This window comes from Pseudorasbora parva, chromosome 5 (assembly GCF_024679245.1).
Source record: "Pseudorasbora parva isolate DD20220531a chromosome 5, ASM2467924v1, whole genome shotgun sequence".
NCBI classification, from domain to species: Eukaryota; Metazoa; Chordata; class Actinopteri; order Cypriniformes; family Gobionidae; genus Pseudorasbora; species Pseudorasbora parva.
In genome coordinates, this window is record NC_090176.1 from 19,551,593 (window position 1) to 19,572,758 (window position 21,166).

At 38.9% G+C, this 21,166-nt stretch overlaps 2 protein-coding genes across 2 annotated transcripts in view; both read right to left on the reverse strand.

Annotated features, from left to right (window-relative positions):
- Positions 1-339: 339 nt before the first annotated feature.
- Positions 340-7,915, reverse strand: abhd13 (abhydrolase domain containing 13). Its single transcript, XM_067444940.1, has 2 exons — positions 7,715-7,915; positions 340-1,684 (listed from the first exon to the last, which is right to left on the reverse strand). The coding sequence occupies exon 2, from the start codon at positions 1,634-1,636 to the stop codon at positions 623-625; it is 1,014 nt and encodes a 337-aa protein (XP_067301041.1). The 5' UTR covers positions 1,637-1,684; positions 7,715-7,915; the 3' UTR covers positions 340-622.
- Positions 7,916-15,731: 7,816 nt separating this feature from the next.
- The window catches only part of LOC137075161 (NALCN channel auxiliary factor 1), a 212,345-nt gene continuing 206,910 nt past the window's right edge, over positions 15,732-21,166 (reverse strand). The window contains exon 3 of the mRNA XM_067443437.1: positions 15,732-21,166. Within this exon, the coding sequence (XP_067299538.1) occupies positions 20,889-21,166 (278 nt within the window). The 3' untranslated portion in view covers positions 15,732-20,888.

Consider the following 21,166-nt stretch of genomic DNA (forward strand, 5'->3'; position numbering starts at 1 on the left):
TGCGTTGACGCGGGAGCAGATGTTGCTGCCTGAACGTGTGCTGGAGATAAATATTTTGTAAATAAAGCGGTACATTATGTTTTTTTGCACAAACAAAGCACTCGCGACACTTCATAAAATTGAGGTTAAACCACTGCAGTCATATTGGTTACTTTCATGATGTCTTTACTACCTTTCTAGCGCCTGAAAGTGGTAGTTGCGTAGACTGTCAATAGAGGGATGGAAAGCTCTCGTATTTCATTACAGACTTTACTTGTTTTCCAAAGATGAACGAAAGTCTTACGGGTTTGGAACAACATGAGAGTGAGTGATTTATGAAAGATTTTTTATTTATGGGTGAACTAAGCCTTTAAGAGTGGAAATTGCTTGAAAAAAAAAAAAAGAGTAATTCAATTCTTGAAGAATATGCTTTTATGCTTGATATAAAAACCAACAAAAATATTTTAAAGGCTCAATTGAATAAATGAAATTCTAAATAATGAATGAATTCTCGGTGTGTGATCAATGGAAAGAAAGAGCTTAGGATGTTGGAGAGAAGAGAAATAATAGAAAAGAGAGAATCAATTGTACATTCTTTTTGAGAGGGTTCAGATATATAGAGCAGTCCCCAGTAGTGATTGTTCTAGATTATGGTGACGTTGGTCGTCCCCTGGGCCGTCTCTTCACTTGCATGGCTTTTAAGTAGCTCTTTCATAAACTGCTCTAGGGCGGCAAAATAACCCTGGCACTGCCAGGTGTCATTGTGCGTACCCTCGGGAAAGATGCCGAGGCGTTTAGTCCGAGAAGGAGACAGCTCGTACAGCTGTTTCATCATCATCGGGGGGATGAGTTGGTCTGATAAGCCCGAGATGAAGAGAGATGGCATACGGCAGAGAACCACGTGTCTATAGGACAGAAACTTGTTCTTGTAGCACCAGAGGGGCAGGTAACGCATGGGGAAGAAAGAGAACAGCGTGGCCGCCATGTGTGGGATGCTCAGGAAAGTGTTCTCCACCATGATGGCAGCCACTCGATGCGGGTTGCCAGACGCCAGGCGGATGGCCACCGCACCCCCCAACGAGCGGCCGAACAGCACCACCTTGGTCTTGTCGATGTCCGGCCGGGTCATGATGTAATCCAAGGTAGCCTCTGCGTCCTGGTACAGTCCCTCTTCGCTAGGTTCTCCTTCGCTTTTTCCGTAGCCTCTGTAGTCCACCAGGACCACGTTGGCTTTCAGGTTTACCAGCATGAGCAGTGCGTTCGGCACACGGTGGCCGATGTTCCCCGCATTGCCGTGGAAATATAAAATGGTGGGAACGGTGGCAGGGTTTTCGCCCGTGTAACGGAGCAGGATGAGATTGAGCCGCACGCCATCTTTGGTGCGGACGTACACGTTCTCATGTGGGATTCCCGTGGGCATAGGAACATAAAGGCGCGAGGACGAGGGCTGGTCGGGGAAGTAAAGCAGCACGTCCTGGAACTTGTACAGGATGCCGGCCACAGAGACCAGGATGAGTCCCAGCAGTATGAAGCCTCCGTACAGGTGGAAGGTCAGAATGAGGGCCAGCAGGGAGACGCGGCAAATTCCCCAGGACCACGCGCACACGGTCAGCAAACACGCCTCAAGTACCGCCCATAACCTCCATGGCTTCTCCATGGCAACCTTGATGACAAGAGAGTCTTCGAAACTCACTGCAGGCGTATTCTGGAGAAACACAGAAAGTCAGTTTGTAAGGTCAGAGATTTTACTAGAACATTTGTAGGTGCCTTGATTTTATGTTACAGTCCTGTTCCCTTATGTATTAGAGCTGCACGATTAATCTTTAAACAACATGACATCATGACTTTGCATGCACGCATTTTGAGCTATATGCGTTAGACATGTGCCGATTTTCGATAATGCGATTTATCACGATAATGAATATGCACAATATTGTTCTCGTGGGCACTTTAAAATATCGTAAATAATAATTTATTAACAATTAATATTTTTTTTATAATGCACTCAAGAATACTTTGCCCATCAACCGTTTAAATGCTCAACACCGCTGTTCTGCGTCAAATGGACGCGCTCAGATGTAAACAAGCCCAACGTGCGTTTGCACATGACTGAACGAGTGAAGGAGACGCTGCTGAAGTGCCGCTCAGTGACATCAGAGGGCGCTGATGGAACGGAAGAATGCAACCTTTACCCCGGAAACCCCGCAAACAAAAGCATCCGCGCTAGTGAAGGAGTTTTTAAAACAGCCATTCGTTTTTTGTAATCTCAATGTTCATCACAGCACCTAATACTTAATACTTAAAGACTTAATAGCCTATTTATTTTCAAGCTTAAACAAGCTTAAACACAAATCTGTTTGAAAATTGTACTTTTACAGCTCTGAAAAAAATCAAGAGACCACTTAACATTGATTTCTTGTAATTTTTTTTCCAGAGCTGTATATATTTTTGGTGCATTATTGTATTTAAACATTCAGTACATCGTGATAAACGTCAGCAATTAATCGCAACATGAAAAATTGATATCGGGACATGACTAATACGCGTATATGTCTACGCCGTGATTCCGCGTGAATGTCTACACCGAAACAAACCATTATGTGTGTGTATGTCCACAATGTAAATAGATTTATAAACATACTAAATGATGTTTTTTTTATTTTTATGTAAAAGTGCAGAATGTCTTGTGATGGGTAGGTTTAGGGGCAGGGTTTGTGTGTTTTTGTGTGTGTGTGTGTGTGTGTGTGTGTGATGGTTAGGTTTAGGGGGCAGTGTAGGGGGATAGAATGAAACGCTGTTGATAAACACGCTAAAACCTTATTGATCGTAAATTGTAAAGAGATCAAAAGCATCGTACAAATACGACAATTATCAAATACTTTCACTTCAAACACACTAAATCCCAGCCTCAGCAGATTCAGAAGTACAGGTCCTTAGGTAGAAACCTATACATGATAGAAGCCTGATAAAAACGCTTATTTCAAAGAAAAACATAAGACAGACTTGGAGGCTTTTGCGTAATTCAGAATTGGCCTGTATTCAATTCATGATTTGGAATTTGAATTGACTCTACCACACAGGAAGTTGAATTTGAATGACAGGAAGTAGAATTAAATTCATGACAATTCAAAGAAATTCCACAGTCACACAACTGAAAGAATGTGTTAAATCTCACAAATATTCAGTATTAGGAAGGTTACGTTGTAAATATAATTGCTGTTATAAGTTACCCAGTATAATGTTTTGGATTACTTTATAAATGCAAAGCAATTTCCTTTTAATATGACTAATAACTAATGTAATGACACATTTTACCTCAGTAATACAACAATTACATTTTGTAATTTGATAACAATTTCATTACATGCATAGACACTGTAAAAATATTACACACTATCTATTTTAATAAATATATATGATAACAACATACACAATTACATAATATTTCAGTAGTTTTTATGATGAATTAAATCTTATTAGTTGAATGAGATTTTTTTTATTTAAGTTGATTTTGAAATTATATATATATATATATATATATATATATATATATATATATATATATATATATATATATATATATATATATTAGGGGTGTGCACGAATATTCGAATAGTCGAATATTCTATCTGTAATTAACATTCGAAAGCTAAAAATACTATTCGAATTTTACTGCGTTGATTTGCTGGCTGTAAATGCAGTGGATCTATGAGAAATCCCTCTAGATCTCGCAGTTATAACTAAATCCACTGCGTGGCGCTGTGGAGCAGGTAAATAAGTTGAGTGTATTTGATCACAATGTCGTCGTCTGCCTCGCGATGTGTTTGGAATTACTTAGATGACATTTGAAAATGATTTTACAAAATGGAGTTACTTTTGATAAAATCAGTTAATGAAACTGGGTTATCAGAACAACGAGAATCATCCAAACACCAGCAGGAGGAGGAAAAAGCATCACTGCGTTCACAAATGCGGGTAAGCACATCTGCATCCCGAGTGAGGGCGAGATATATTATGATAGCATTAGCAACAATGTTCTCGAGACAACTGCTTCCTTTAAGTTTCGTCGAGGGTTTAAGAACAGAAAACACAATTTAAGTGCTTCACTTAAACTTCACTTAACCGTTATCTTTGTCTTCGCAACGTCTGTCATTGGCACGTTTTCTCACCCGATAATAATATCATCATCCAATATTATCGTTTCTCTCAATGAGAAACAATACAAACAGGACAACGACAACCATAACTTATACCGACTCGTGTGTGTGTGTCTGTGTGTGTGTGTGTGTGTGTACGTTCTGCACAATATAGCTAACATAGTGCTCTGATTTCTTAGTGGGGTTTTTTTTCCGCTCGCGCTGCTTGAGCTTATGATGCTTTTGTTCTTTAGGCATTTTTTTTTTTACACATACTGATTAATGTTTTAAAACCATATATAATGTAAGCGTGTTGTGTACATTGCCTAATCATAAGCTTGTTCAGAAATGGTGACGACATGTTTAGAGAAAAAAAGAAAGAAACATCTCTCTCTTTTTCTCAAAATACCTAATTTAAATAAACGATTATTCGAATATTCTATTTTTATGAACCCAAATATTCGAACACAATATTTTGGGAAAATGCCCATCCCTAATATATATATATATATATATATATATATATATATATATATATATATATATATATATATATATATATATATATATATATATAAATTCAAAATCAACTTAAATTAAAAAATTAAAAAAATCACATTCAACTAATAAGATATATATTTATTAGAGTAAAAGGAAATGACCTGTTTATATTTGACCTTTAGTTATGTTATTTAATTAACAGTCTGTTTGATGTTGTAGAAACAAACTTGTTATTGCACTAGCATTAGCAATGCTATTGCTCATTGAACAAAGCAACATTCTTCATAATAATAATAATAATAATAATAATAATAATAAGTTATTCACATCACAACCTAACAATAAGCTCTACTCTTCTGCACAATGGTAACGGTCAAAACTTCAACATAACAGATATTCTTTCAAATGTCAAACATAAATGAACATTATACATTAACAGATGTTTCCCTTCACTCAAAAACACATTAAACAACACTTCATTTCAATATTCATCTCCATTTCCAGCCATATGCAAAGCATGCTGGGAACTAACAATGGTGTCTCTAAACAAAACTGCATAATTGTACTAATTCTCTTAAAATAAACCAGTAATCTCATTTTTTGTAAGTGCTTATGTAAGTGCTTACATTTCCTTTAAAAATTATGAAAGTGTATCTCTTGGTTTTATTTCTATACAACACTGAAGTTGAACCATAATTTTATTGAGAAAAAATGCATACTATTTTTAATTATCACCTTAATTTTTTTGGGGTGAAAATTACAAGAGCCATAATTCATTTTTAGTGTAGTCACTGAATACATTTTGTTCTAAAATATAGATAATGATCAATTTAAATAAATTAACCCCTCAATGTTGTTTAATTCGTTTTGTTCCAAATGTTATTTTCACTTCAAAGTAATAAAATAACACAAAGTTGTTGTAAATGCAGATATCATTCATTTCAATGCAAAACTCACTGAGCAACACTGATGCATCTAATTCTCAATCGCTCCTCAGATGTTTTATCATCGAGTCTGCAGCGTTCTGCTCTGAAGATCTTTCCTGCAACACTAAAGATTCTCTCAACAGATGCAGATGAAGCTGCTATGGCAAGATGGACATGTATATCAATTTCTTTGAATTTTTCTTGAATTTAAATTCTGCTTCCTTTAATTCAAATTCAAATTGTAATTCTACATCCTGTTTTTGACATCAATTCAAATTCAATTCAATGTTCATTGGAATGTGGGAGTAATTCTCAATTCAATACTGAATTTTGCTAGCCTAGAAATCTAGACGCACCCTAGCGGCAGCAAATTTAATCTGCCCACGAGTGTCGTCTAGCAACTCTCAATACCCTTCTGAGCTGTATTCGCCTAACTCTTGCTGGGCCAATCACATCGTGTACAGAGTCGGTGGGCGGGGCCATAATGACGACGGCCGAGTTGTGTTTGCGTGCTTCTAGTAAGAAACTGGCGAACGGTGGTCTTTCGAATCAGCTTTGACCGCGACTCTGGAAGACTTGGAGTTAAGTTTTTTTCTGAGAAAAGAACAAAGAACGGCACTGAAGTCATTCTTAAAAAGGGAAGATGTGTTCGGAGTTTTGCTGACCGGATACGGCGAATGTTTAATCTAGCAACAAGCTCTGTTTCACCTTCGTTGCTCTGGTTGGTGGTAGCGCTATCCTATCGCGTGCAGAGGGAGTTTGAAAGACAACCGTTTATCCCGCCCCTTGGATTGAGCCCTGTCTATGGTGAGTTTCCAGACCAAACATCTTGATGTGGGTCTGGCTTGTCAGGCTAGAATTTTGCACAAGCCTGATATATATGTGTGTCTGTGTGTGTGTGTGTGTGTATGTATGTATGTATATATATAATTAGATTAGATATTAAGCCATTAGAGATTTTTCTCAAAACGTGCAGCCCTAGTTTTGGTTTATAATTGACTTCCATTGTATGGAGCAAAACACATACTTATTCAAGACGTATTCATATAGGATTTTATTCTAAATTTATTCAAAATACCTTATTTCGTGTCCAGGAGAATAAAGAAAGTCAAACAGGTTTGGACTGACAAAGGAATGTAAATAATATGTAAAATAAAAAGATGTTTTTTGGAGTATTCTCTTAAATATATATTTTAACTTTGTAAATGTTAAATAGATTTTGACAATTTTACAACAACCTTGAATTTAGCTCGTCCAATGAAAAAAAACTGGAACTATTTGTGTTCAAATATTAATCTTTTGTTTTGTCCCCGTTTTTTCCACTCACTTATTTTCCTAATAGAAAGAAGAAAAAATCAAACGAGATGAAGTGCTTTTCATCTGTGAAGTACTTAATTCACTGGATTACCCAACAACAGGCATTTCCATGATTAAGTAATATAAAACACTTCTCTTATAACTCTAGCAACTAACTATATAGCCAATAAATAAATAACTGTATTATGATATACGCAGTCACCTCTCCCTGCCCTACCATGACATGGTATGGACCGGACGTACCATGGTATTACCTTCTTCATATATAACCATTGTACCATCTTGATATTAGCACCACAGTAGACTGGAGAACTAGAGTGAAAGTTACATCGTGAGTCATCTAAACACACACAGCGATAAATACTAACGTTATAAGGTTTTTTTCTTGATGACACAACAGAGCTGTCCCCAGGGTGTCAGAGGGACCAAGTCCAGTCTTGACCAATGCAATCACACAGGAATGCAGTTGATGATCAATACTCACTTGTTCGTCTATACTGCACATACCATTTTTTAGAGTTCAAAAATAGAGCTTTTTTTCTCTCCAAAAATCCACATGACTTTCGCAATGCAATTCAATAGAAAAGCAGCTGCTCCACGACCTGACCCCAATATCAAATCATACAGTAAAACACCGTCAGCATATCCGCACTTCGCTTTTCAGACAGCTGTTGACATCGTGACAGAGAAACACCCTGAAGTCCAAACCCGGCTGACAAAAATCATAAACACGCCGATGACAGATTGATGTTGACAGCAGCTTTTCCCCTCTGGACTTCATGTACTGCACAGCTAATACAGCTGCTAGCCATTTCTAACACACATCTGCTGGCAGTCTGATACAAAACTACTCACATCTATCGCATTCTTCAGCGGCACATCTTCAGAGAGCTGAGCTTACGAGCAGGCGAAACGGTCATCTATACGAGCATCCCGTGAAATAACAGCTGATCCACTGTGGCTAGCAGCAAATCTAGCCGGACTGCTGCTGTACACTGGTGTCGCTTCTGGGAAGTTCCGGGCGGAAACAATGGAACCTTCTGCTGACGTCCAACGCGTCCTACGAGTTCAATATTCATAATAATAGGCCCTTATGCGCCCAGTAAAAATGTAAATTGTTAAATTGTATAGATTTATTAATTTAAAACACATATGATATGCCCTAATGTGATTTTATGTGGAAACAAAAAACATTTCCTTCATAACTACTGACTCTTGTCTGTGTGCTACTTGTTTACCAGCTAACCTTATCTAGAAAGAAAATATGTACTAAGGACGTGACCATTAAGTTTATTACATTCATGATATTAATCTGAACGTTAAAAATGTTCTTACTTTTTATCATTAAAGGAAAATTCACTTTATAAACTTTAAAAATACTATAGTCCACATATTAATGCTCTCTGGACGTTATGAAACAAGTACTAACATAAAATAACATGTTGACCAACTAAAACTTTTCAGGAAAAAAAAACTAACAACATGAACATTGATTTTTTTTTTTAGCGTTTTTTGCCATTAGCATAGTTTTGAGAACTTTATTGAAGACCGATAACTTAATCTTAATCGTGTAGCCTATAGAGGGATGCACGTGACGTCATCGTCAACTGGAGTGATTGCGGTTACGCCCTACTGAGTGGCAGAAAGACTGAGAGGCAGCACTGGTTTACAGCACGAATGCAGTGGAAAAAAACACAAAACCAGGCCCGGCGCCAGAAGGGTAGGGGAGGCTTGTCCACGGGCCGCATGGACATCGCTGTTCCGGACTAGAGATGAACTTGATAACAGCGTGTAATTTTCTCACTCAAACCACTGCCTGCTGCTGCTTCTGCCTTTAGTGTAAAAAGCTTCCCATAACTGCTTGTTTGTGATCTGTAATCCTCTGTAAGAATTCGTAATAATTGCATATTATCAGCGAAAAGGAGCTAGCAAAATATCCAGTGTGGATCTGTATTTACACTCGTCAAATGATTACATTTCCAACATGTTTTCGCCTTGGTGTGTAATGTAGCCAATCACAGACATGTTTGTAGACTTCAACAATGGAATTGGCCAAAGATGTTGAATTTGGAATCACTCACCGTTCAAGCGTTTGTCCAGGCGCTGAGTTAAGTTAAACACGCGCAGCAATCCTCTGTAAGTGCAGACATTGTGAAAATAAGAGATTCATTGTATACGAACTTCACTGGGAACTTTGTGAGATTGTGTTTATTGAATGAGTGACAGCTTTTAGTGAATATATTATCACCACTAGCTTCAAAACACGGACCCTTCCACATATACATGCGGGATTCACTCGATAAATGTGATGAATGACAGTTATAAACATTCTTGTCAAAATGAGGCTCCTAAAAATGTCAGGAAAACACGATTCCTGGCTGCATATCATTATCCATGGATCACTGAATCTTTAGTAAGTTGTAATGATCGTTTGCTCTACTTGTGTTTTTCTCCATTAACTCCAGTCACGCAGCAGCTCTTTTGCCACTCAGCCCCAGCTGGGGGGGCGTGTTACGGCAGGAAAGTGACATTGATGCATTTCCTCTTTAGAGGGAATGCATCGACGTCACTTTCCCACCTACTATGTTAGTGTGAGGCTATTTTTAGTGTATTAACTAGCGATTTAATTTCACTTACCCTTTGTCCCATAGACAACCGTTATAAGCATCCCAGAGACGAACTACTCGGTAACCATCTGTTAATTACCCCTAGGTTCATTTCTCACCTGAGTTGTCCTTTAAATATAAAATGTTTTTTTCTCTATTTAACTAACTTACAATAGTGAAAGACGACTTCCCTTTTTGACCACGTCTTCCATCAGGGAGAGTGCATGCTTTTTTTGCATGGCTGAATGTTGAACTCATAACCATTAATCACGTTGTTTGCATCCGCCCAAAGTGATTTGCCGAAAATGTAATGTGAACAGTTATTGCTGGTAACGTGAGCATAGCGAACACCAACAGGGGATTCTGCTGGGTTTTACAGCCTTCTGCGAACTGTTATGTTTGCAAAGCAAACAATGATTTGTCTCAAAGGAATGATTAATTCTCAATTTAGCGCATATGCCTGAAAATACGGGACAAATTTCATTGATGCTTTAAATACGGGACGATTCCAAATTATACAAAATGGTTGGCAACCTTATTTCCGGTAGCTATCCTGAAGACCTTGCACAACCTAGTCTGGTGTTTGATTAGGTTTGGAGCTAAACTTTGTAGTAAAGTTGATTTTGAGGGCCAGAGTTGTCTATCTAGCTTCTAAGTTTCAGAAATAAAGTGTGGTTTTCAGAAGAGCCTCTCTAAAACTCACTATGTAATTTACACAAAACTCAAGAGTATCATGCTGATCTATCAATAGACAGCAGTGCTGCGTCTAACATTGAGGTATATTTACGTAATTAAAGGAAGTGTATGTAAAATTGTGGCCAAAACTGGTACTGCAATCTCATTCAAATGACTGCAGAGTGGTGTATCCCCCTCCCCCCAGATGCCGAATCAATACTGACTTCGTGATTGGCAGATAGGTGCAGGGCGGCACTTCAGGCCAAAACATCAACATCAGTTGAGGGCTGCAACAACAACTTTTAAATGACAATAATAATAATAATATAATAATTCATTACATTTATATAGCGCTTTTCTAGACACCCAAATCGCTTTACATATAGAAGGGGGGAATCTCCTCAACCACCACCAATGTGCAGCACCCACCTGGATGATGCGACGGCAGCCATATTGCGCCAGAACGCTCACCGCACACCAGCTGATTGGTGGAGAGGAGACAGAGTGATGAAGCCAATCAGGAGAGGGGGATTATTAGGAGGCCATGATGGACAGAGGCCAATGGGCAAATTTGGCCAGGATGCCGGGGGTTAAACCCCTACTCTTTATCGAAGGACATCCTGTGATTTTTAACGACCACACAGAGTCGGGACCTCTGTTACGGGACCATATCAGGACCATTTTATGATTAATTAAAATACATTTCTTACATACAGTTCCTTTAAATTGCAAAAAAAACAAAAAAAAAACAACAACAACAACAACAACAAAAAACAGCAGTGCTAAAGAACTACTGGATACTTATAATCAACAAACCCACATGAAGTAGCCTAACTGGAATCTATCCTTTTATTAAAAAAAAAAAAAAAAAAAAAAAAAAACATCATAGTTAACTATAGTTGACAACTAGCTTTTACTGTCACCCCCACCCCACCTCTGCATGTAATGTACGTAAGGACAGGTAGCCTAACAATTTTTAAATGTTTGAAAAAGATCTCTTATTGTTTATCTTGATATTTAGCAATGTAACATAGGATGATTTCGGAAGAATCGTGTAAAAGCAAAAGAGACTTATTTTAAAAACGAAATCTAAAATGTTTGAACAGTAGTAACATTTATTTATTAATCTATCACTAAATACACTTCTCAGACTTAGAATAGTCTTTAATATAATGATATACATTGTTCCGTATTATACTATAATTAAGTCCACTGCCCAGCCTTGGTTGTTTGCTTTAACAATTTTAGATAATGATCTACACAAATCTATGCTCAAACAGGCATAACCTGTCAGGTGCACTTCTGTGTCAGCTTATAAGACTATTGACTGTACCTTTGCCCTTTCATTATGACTGTTAGATTATTTCCTTTTGTCAAGTCAATCAGGTACGACCTGTAAACCTACTGTATAGATGGTTCACTTAAGAGTTGGATAAATATAAACATGCATGCCTTAAATTTAAAATTCCTACCATCATATTATGTCAAAATAGATTTATAATATAGTAATTTTATATAGTTAGTATTTGACACACATCCAATTACCCAGATAATAGTGAACATTCTCAGAATTTTCTGGCAAGATATTCTCAAAGATATGAACAAACATTTTTCCAGTAACATTGAAGGCTTAGTTCACCCAGAAATGAAAATTCTGTCATTATTTACTCAACCTCATTTTGTTCCAAACCCGCAAGACCTTCGTTCACCACCGTATCACAAATTAAGATATTTTGATGAAATCCGAGAGCTTTTTGCCCCCCCCCCCCCCCCCATAAAAAGTAATGTAATTGCCACTTTCAATGCCCAGAAAAGTAAAGACATCATTAAAATAGTCCACGTGACTAAAACTTTCATTTTATGTAGCAACAAGAATACTTTTTGTATGCAAACAAAAAAAAAAAATATGTATTCAACAAATTTTTTATATTCAAAATATTATTTATATTATACAGTCCCTGACAAAAGTCTTGTCGCTTGTGTACAAATTGACCTAAAGTGCCGCTGAAATTTATTTCTAATCAAGATTTTTTTTACAAGAATTTTAATCCCACCAGCTTTTGTGATAATGTTTCAGTGAAAAACTAAACTTTCAAAAAGTATTCTAATATTCACAGCTTGGTAAACCCATTGAGTCAATTTTTGCAAAGACATAAGTGTTGTCACCTTGTCATATGAGCTTCACCTGTGACTAATAATGGATCAATTAGGTCTCAAGTGTGTATAAAAAGAACTCCAGTACACTAGACCTTCACATCAACTGCAACTAGACCTCTGCAAACATGCCTAAGATTCACCCTGAGACTAAAGTTTTGATTATCAAGAGGCTCAAGACCAGATCCACTGCTGATGTGGCAGATACCTTCAATGTGTCTCAGCGTCAAGTACAGAGGATAAAAAAAAGATTTGAAGAGACTGGAGACGTTTTTGACAAGCCCAGGTCAGGCAGACCCCGCAAGACAACTGCTCGAGAGGACCGTTTGTTGGCTCGAAAATCCAAGGCCAGCCCATTTTCCACTGCAGCAGAGCTCCACGAGACCTGGTCACCTTAAGTCCCTGTGTCAACCAGAACAGTTTGTCGGATTCTGTCTTGAAATTGCCTCCATGGTCGAATCAGTGCTCAGAAGCCAGCACTAAACAAAAGACAATTGAAAAACCGTGTGGCATTTGCCAAGGCCTAAAGCCTGCTAAAAGGAGGGACGCAGGAAAAGTGGCAGAAGGTGGATTTTTCAGATGAATCTTCTGTTGAATTACACCACAGTCGCCGCAAATATTGCAGGAGACCTACTGGTGCCCGAATGGATCCGAGATTCACCCAGAAAACAGTGAAGTTTGGTGGCGGAAAAATCATGGTCTGGGGTTACATCCGGTATGGGGGTGTGCAAGAGATCTGCAGGGTGGAAGGCAACATCAATAGTCTAAAATACCAAGAAATCTTAGCTACCTCTTATATTCCCAACCATAAAAGAGGCCAAATTCTGCAGCAGGACGGTGCTCCATCGCATACTTCAATCTCCACATCAAAGTTCCTCAAGGCGAAGAAGGTCAAGATGCTCCAGGATTGGCCAGCCCAGTCACCAGACATGAACATCATTGAGCATATGTGGGGTAGGATGAAAGAGGACGCATGGAAGATGAAACCAAAGAATATTGATGAACTCTGGGAGGCATGCAAGACTGCTTTCTTAGCTATTCCTGATGACTTCATCAATAAATTGTATGAATCCTTGCCAAACCGCATGGATGCAGTCCTTCAAGCTCATGGAAGCCATACAAGATATTACATTTGGATCTCACAGTGCCACAACTTAATTTGCTGACATATTTTTGTATTTGCAGTAAATTTGTTCAATTTCTGTATAGGCGACAAAACTTTTGTCTTGCCAACCTTTCTGTCTTGATTAAATGATAAATATTTTTTCTGTGAAAATTATTTATTTCAGTGCATTAAACATCATTTGGGAGGGTTTTATCTTTTCATATGAGCTATTTCTATCACCAATGAATTAATTAAAAGTCAGGATCCCCGGACTTCCCCACTCCAAAGCAGAGCTGGTTCCCAGCAGATCCAACACGATCACATGTGAATGCATATCAATAGTACGAGTGTGCAATCTTGTGGAATGTATACGCCAAAATTAGTTTTGCCGTGCATATGCTACACAGTTTTTCGTGTGCACATGATACGCACTTTATGACGTGTATATGACACGTTCTGGGGTAGGATGGGGGTGGTGGGGTGGTTGGTTTGTGCGTATAATACGCTGAAAAGTGTGTATCACATGCACGCGAAAAACTGCGTAGCATATGCACGGCTAAATTTATTTATATTATTTATATTAATTATTTTTGTGAGATCAGGCTCGCAGATCTGAGGCCGAGCCAACCGTCTAGTTTCAAAAGTATTGCTGAGGGCCTGAAGGGTGCAGTTAAAGGCTGTGAGAGAAAGAGGGAGGCAGGGCGGATGTCACTTCAACAATACTGGATTTTTTATGTTTGGTAAAATCAGCAGTGATACAGTCTTTGAGCTAGGCAGGACCAGGGGCGATGAAGGCTTGGGGCTGGGCGGAATCAATGGAGGAAGGCTTTCATCGTCCTCAAACTCCTCTCTGTTTCCTTCCGGCTTATATGCAGAAGTCGGCACACACATCTGATCAGACTGGGTGGCAACATTCAGCTCTGGGACGGGTCGTGGCTTTTGGCTCTGGCTCAGGGTCCGTGGCAGTCTCCAGTTCTGCGGTGGGCTGAGGGCTCCTTTCCTGCACTGGTCAACAACGCATCCATCAACTGCGGGTATGCAGACTGACAACAAAGGATCGTCACTCTGCAGGTTCCTTTTCCCAGGTCTGGTAAGTCAAGGGGGCTGTAATAATTTGCCTAAACCAATAAAGAGGCTTGATTGTCTCGTTATCAAAGTGTGATCTTGCAGCCAGTAGACTAAAGCAGGCAGAGTACTCCAAGATAGAGAGATTCTTGCGGGCTAAGTCAATAAACTTGGCTGCCAAATCCATAATCTTTTAAGGTCTGGTAATGTTCCCATAATGTTTGAATACTGATAAAAAGGAATGTTTCCTTAAAGGGATACTTCACTTTAATTTTCATATTAAAACTATGTTATTCCCTTTACTAAAACGAGTTGATACATACCTCTCTCGTCTCAGTGTGTGCATAGGTGACGTTCTGATAGCATTTAGCTTAGCCCACTAAGCCCAGTTCATTCACTATGGTACCAAACAAAGATCAAGTTAGAAGCCACCAAACACCTCCACGTTTTCCCTTTTTAAATACAGTTACGTGGATAGTTGAACGATCAAGTATGATGACAATATAAAACGTGGCACTTTTCTAAGCGGATTAAAAGGGAGAACTATAATGTATGGCGGATTAGCACTTCTGAGAGTACTTCAACTCGGCGCAGTAAAAAGTCACAGCTGAAACATCGTCCCTCACATCTCCCCCTCTCATTTCTGTTGATAGGGGGGAGGGGGAGATGTGAGGGAGGATGTTTCAGCGGGACTTTTTACTGCGCCGAGTTGAAGTGCTATTCCGCCATACATTATAGCTCTCCATTTTAATCCGCTTAGAAAAGTGCCACATTTTATATTATGTCATACTTGATCGTTCAACTATCCACGTAACTGTATTTAAATAGGGAAAGCGTGGAGGTGTTTGGTGGCTTCTAACTTGATCTCTGTTTGGTACCATAGTGAATGAACTGGGCTTAGTGGGCTAAGCTAAATGCTATCAGATTGTCACCGCGCGTCAGAGCGATTAAGTGCACACACTCAGATGAGAGAGGTATGTATCAGTTCGTTTTAGTTAAGGGAATAACATAGTTTAATATGAAAAAGTGGTGAAGTGTCCCATGTTTCCCATTTCCCATTCTCATGTTTTCAACCAAGAAAACACTTTTTTAAACCATTTTAAGCAACAGGAAATATTCAGAGACAACTCAGAAAAAACCTTTTCATAAAGGGGTTCTTTAGAATTTTTTTTTAGCAGGGTATGACCTGAACTCATTTCTAACCTCTTTTGACCTAAAAGTCAGAATCAAATTGAACCATCACCCTGACACAAATGAACAGACAATATTTGTTATTTCATCAGAACACAACTTTAATCATTTTAGCAGTATAATCATACCTTCGAAAAGATCATAACTTGTGAGATTGTTTTATAAATTATTTCATCAAAGTTGCTTGTAAAAAAATTAAATAGGTTACTGAACTAAATCATCTATAATATTACAATATACCGGTAGTATATAATATTATTTTTTCCAGTAGTCATAGTCATAATGTTATCTCTATATGCCTTTAAACCTTTATCTTTTTTTCTTAAAGTCATTGCTTTGCACGTACCATCACACAGCATCACAGCCTGCGGGTGCCGATGTTGTGACCAAGAGGACAGTTCTTGTGATGAAACCACTCCACTCTCAGTATCGATCTCAGCACAAACCAACCAATGATCTCTGACACTTACAAAAGAGGAGTTAAAAAAGGACACCAACTCAGAACACAAGGAAACCTCCAAATCAAACAGAGACACACATTGTTTAGCATTCTCAAAACGTATTTACAACAGAAAAACAACTGAGGTTGAGGGCTGCATAGGTCCACAGGATTCAGAAAGAGAAAAGAAAGTATTTCTGCTTGCTAAGTGATTACGCAATGTGGAATACTACTTACACAGCTGGATCAGTACTCGGAAATGACCATAAAACATGTGCAAGCATAAAATACATCTTATATTAGGTTTGGTGGTGTGTAGCGATATTAGCAGGCATCTGTTACATTCAATCTGGATAGTCGCTGAGACATACTGAATGGTGATTGAATCCCAACAAACAGAGAAACATGTTACAAACATGACAAATCTGAGCAGCCACAACACCGCTCTCCATTTAGGAAGATGTTTTAGATGACGCTTTGTTGTGAATGGTGTCGTCTGAAATACGTTTTTGTCTAACATGGTGCCCTGATTCAAAACTTATATTGGACCGATTATTTAATAGGCAAACCATATTGACATGTTGAAATTGACATAACTCGAATCCTTCCTGACTTGTAGAGCATTGCCAAGTATATATATACAAAGGATTTCAGAGTGAACAAGCATGTATTATCGTGTCGATTTGTGTGTCCGCTTAGCTCCCTATAACAAACATCCAGAACTCCTTAGCAAATGAATAATATTGCTAAGCCCATCGCTCACTATGCCATCTCCTATCCGTCTTTCGTATACCATCAGGCCCATTTTGAGAAGTTCAATTAGTTTTGTTTGGAGATGAACAGAGAGAATCATTTCTTATCTCTGCTGTTCTGAGCAGGTGGTTTGAGCTGAATATTGAAGGTTATAAACCCACTAATAAGCTCTCAGGAGGGTATACTGTATCTCTCTGTGTCTTCCTCTAATTATTCATTAACCAAGTCCTCAGCACAGCTTGCCAGACTGCTCTAATACACCTCAAACAGAGCTGTAGTGCCTTATAATTTGGTAAAAACTTCCTGGTCTTGCTATTTTAACTAAAGCACATCCCATGTATGGCATAGCATTGTACATATAGCACTGGCTATAGTGTTTTCTGGTAACATATTGGTTTAATTTGAAATATACTAATGTATTAATGAGAACATTAGATGGACCTCAAATCAATTAATCAAAGCTATAATGGTGAGGATATTAAAAGTCAGTATTAATATCAAATATGTTTGATAAAATTCTTCTAGACCAAATTCAAAAACCCTGAACAGCCAAAAGTTAGCGCTCTGAGTCCATTTAGCTGGGGAAAATGTAAAAACTACAGAATGAAATAAGCTTCTCTCTCTCAGTATTTGGCTGTTCAGGTCAAATGTCTTTTTATCAACTGTCTGTTTCAGACAACAAAAACATCACTTTGTGCTTTTGAACACCTCAAAAGGTCACCGCTAATGGTAGGTTAAACCACAAAATGGCAAATGGATTGATATCTTCTCTTAAAATTTAAGTTCTTAAAGGTCCCATTCTTTGCGATTCCATCTTTCAAACTTTAGTTAGTGTGTAATGTTGCTGTTAGAGCATAAATAATACCTGTAACATTATAAAGCTCAAAGTTCAATGCCAAGCGAGATATTTTATTTAACAGAAGTTCTTTCTTCTTTCAAAGCCTACAGCGAACGGTCGGTTTGGACTACTCCTCTGTACTTCCTGCTTTAATGACGCAACTAAAACTGTTTGTTGACGAACCCTCCGCCCACAAGAACGCGCAAATTCGGGGGCTGGTCCTTTTGCTCTCGCAGGTCGAGAATAGGAAGCGTTGTTTTTGTAGAGTGTGTTTGTCGCCATGCCATTGAAACGCTGTTATTTTCATTCCGGAGTCAAATCACCTTTGTTTGGCCTTCCCACGGACGCTGTACGTAGAGATCGTGGCTACAGTTTATGGTTAACTCGGTTCCGGAAAATTATAATCACAATTTAAAACTATGTGCAGCACATTTTGCTGAGGACTGCTTCCTCAATCTCAATCAGTTTAATGCCGGATTCGCAGAAAGATTATTCTTAAAAGATGACGCAGTTTCCTCTTTGTCTGGAGAAGGCGTTGTTTATGGTTTATGGTGTATTTTATTATTTAAGTTGGTCCGTTTAACAGTTTATGTAACTCATGACACAAAGTGCAACGCTGTTTAGCTTTGTTAACTAACGTTAGATGGTAATTGAAACTAATCCGAAAAACTTAGCATATAAAAGTTTAGTAATTCATTCAGACACCATCGATTGTTGGTGTGTGTAATGATCAGTTTAAACTACTGAATAGACAGCTTACTATTTTGAAACATCCTGCAAAAGTCTTTCCTGAGCAGGTTGTAATCGATCCTCTTCGATACTCTCCGGGTCTGATTCCGGCTCAAATTGATAAGGCAATATAGACATTTTTGCAATGACATCGAGCGCGCGTATCTACCCGTTATGGTAAGAGACGGGACCTTTCCTTGCAATGTGCGCTAAGCTGCTGTCCAATCACAGCGCGGGAAGCGCTGGCCTAATCAGAACTCGTTATGTGTTTCTGAAGGAGGGACTTCATAGAACAAGGAAATCATCAGGCCGTTTTTAGGACAGAGGAAACACCAGTATACAGATAAGTAAATTGTGTGAAAAATACTGTGTTTTTTTACATGCGAAACATGAACTCATGTTATATTGCACACTGTAAACATAATCAAAGCTTCGAAAACACGCGAAGAACGGGACCTTTAACTTTGCCTCACAGAGAGTTTAAGGGTATAGCATCTGGTGGTAATTCATATTACCATCACTGCCTTCCAAATCAAGGTCACATTAGCGAAACTTTGCAGACAAAAAGATCCAATAGTGTAGTGATGCATGAAGCAACGCTTACTCAGAGGTCACTTCCAAATTAAGCAGCATGATACTGGTTAATAAACACATTTGAGCGGTCAAAGGTTAACAAATTTAATTCACATGCAAAAAAACTTTCGCTTGATGTGAAATTCCGTCCAGATTGACTGCATTTCGCCCACGGAATTTCGCCATATGAAGGAAAATGTAACCGCATCCCTAATGCAGACAACCTACAGATATTGTACATGTCTTATTTTTAGGCTAAAGGCAAGGAATAAAATGACATGAAATGTATGTGCTCCATTTTATTCCTATGGCATGCATTATGTTGGCCTGCTTTACACAAATATGGCTACAAAACACTTTGTTTTTCTTTTTTTAGTTAGCATAGTTAGCCTTAAAGCTAGCGGTGACCGATACATGAAATGTATATGCATCTAACATTTATGTCCTATGAGATGGAAACACGAGTGTGACGCCTGTCATTCAAACAGGTTCACACTGAGGCTTTCAAGAACTAGTTAAACTCAAGGCTTCGTTTTGTGTGTCACAGTGACACATCCTCATTAGAGCATACCTGTAGAAAAAAAACATAAAATAATAGATCAGCCCTTAACTTTGCCTCTCTTTCTCACAAAGAACCAGATACCTTAAGCCCTGCCACCTGAGACGGGCCTTCCTTTTACTATCTGGAGCCGCACTCCCCCAACTTCCTGCCCACCCGACTGTCTTTGTAACAAATTAACGTTGTTTTCACTGAGTTATTCTTACCACATGAATCTCTACATGCAGGAGTGTTTGAATGTGTGTAGATGATGGGTAAGCCCTTTACTGTAATAAGGAGTAATGGATCCTCTCTGTGTGATTGGGATAATTTGTCTCGTAAGCTCTGATTGGCTGGGTTCATGCTGCCAAATAGCAATTTGGACGGTACTCGGAGTGAGAGCTCCTCTCTTTCAGATTGTTTGGATTTATTTCTTTAAAACTTTAGCAGCGTAGTCTAAACTCTGGTTATAACATGCAATTAGAGAATATAGGGTATAGAATATAATATCTTAATATGATATATAACATTAAAACAGATTCGTGGACGTCTTTTTGCAGATTGAGGGGGGAAAAAACAGAAGTCTGGATAACAAATAACATCCCAGCAACCTTTTCAGTCAAGCACTTAAGCGAATAACTGTGCGACATTTATGTTCCCAGACTCCCAAAGCTACTGACCTGACCTGGCAGGAAATGACATCATTCAAGCAACAAAAAAAATCAGGCTACCTTAATAAGGTTACAGGATCTTAATGGGCGGATCTGAGTTTGAACCTGGGCTTTTTGTTGGGTGTCATGGTATTTGTCTAGGCAGATTTGTCAACGAAACTGCAGTAGAAACCCTCGTAATGAATAGAGCAGCATTCAGAGAGTTTGTGATTACGGATAAAAACGAGAAGAACATCTAAGTGGACACACGGATGCAAGCACAGGCACACATGCACACGCACTCATCCATTCGCTCACATAGACGCACTCAGTCTTGAATATTCACTTGGATACTGTACATTTAACTCATCCGTCTCTGCCAATCCTTTCCGCACAAAGACCCAAATGAAAAGAAAAGAAACATGAATTAGATCCTGTAGTCATCTAGTGCAACAGAAATCCAAACCATAGACACAGTGTAAAAAACGTGGTGCGAGAGAACTCCACCCCCTAGAAGCCTCTTTCAACAAAGGCTACGGTGTTGTCCCTTGTTCTTGTTGCTTGATTGAGATTTGTCCAGTGTTTGTTTCGCTTCGTCAATTTGCTTGGTTAGCTTCGATTGCATGTCCACAGTCTCTGCACCAGCAAGTTACCCACGGTCCGTCACGTCACTGGAATCGGCACTGTAACTGCGTTACTGAGTGGCTATTCCGTCATTCCTCGTTGGAGGAGCTGGAGGTGAGGTTGAACCCGGTGGGATTGTGGGATGCTGTGAGAGTGGCAACAGTATGAAGGAGGACGAGGACCAGCAGGCAGAGTTTGAGTCTGCTGTTGCACAGTCTAGAGGCCGCTGACGAGGTCAGGGATGTCCCGTGCTGACACGACGGGTGAGTTCTTTTGAGAGTGCCTTTGGAGCTGTTGTCCGCCCTGCTGTCCCATCGGACATCGCAGCACTCTGTCTCGGCGTCTGAGGGGTTGTCCTCTTGGAGCC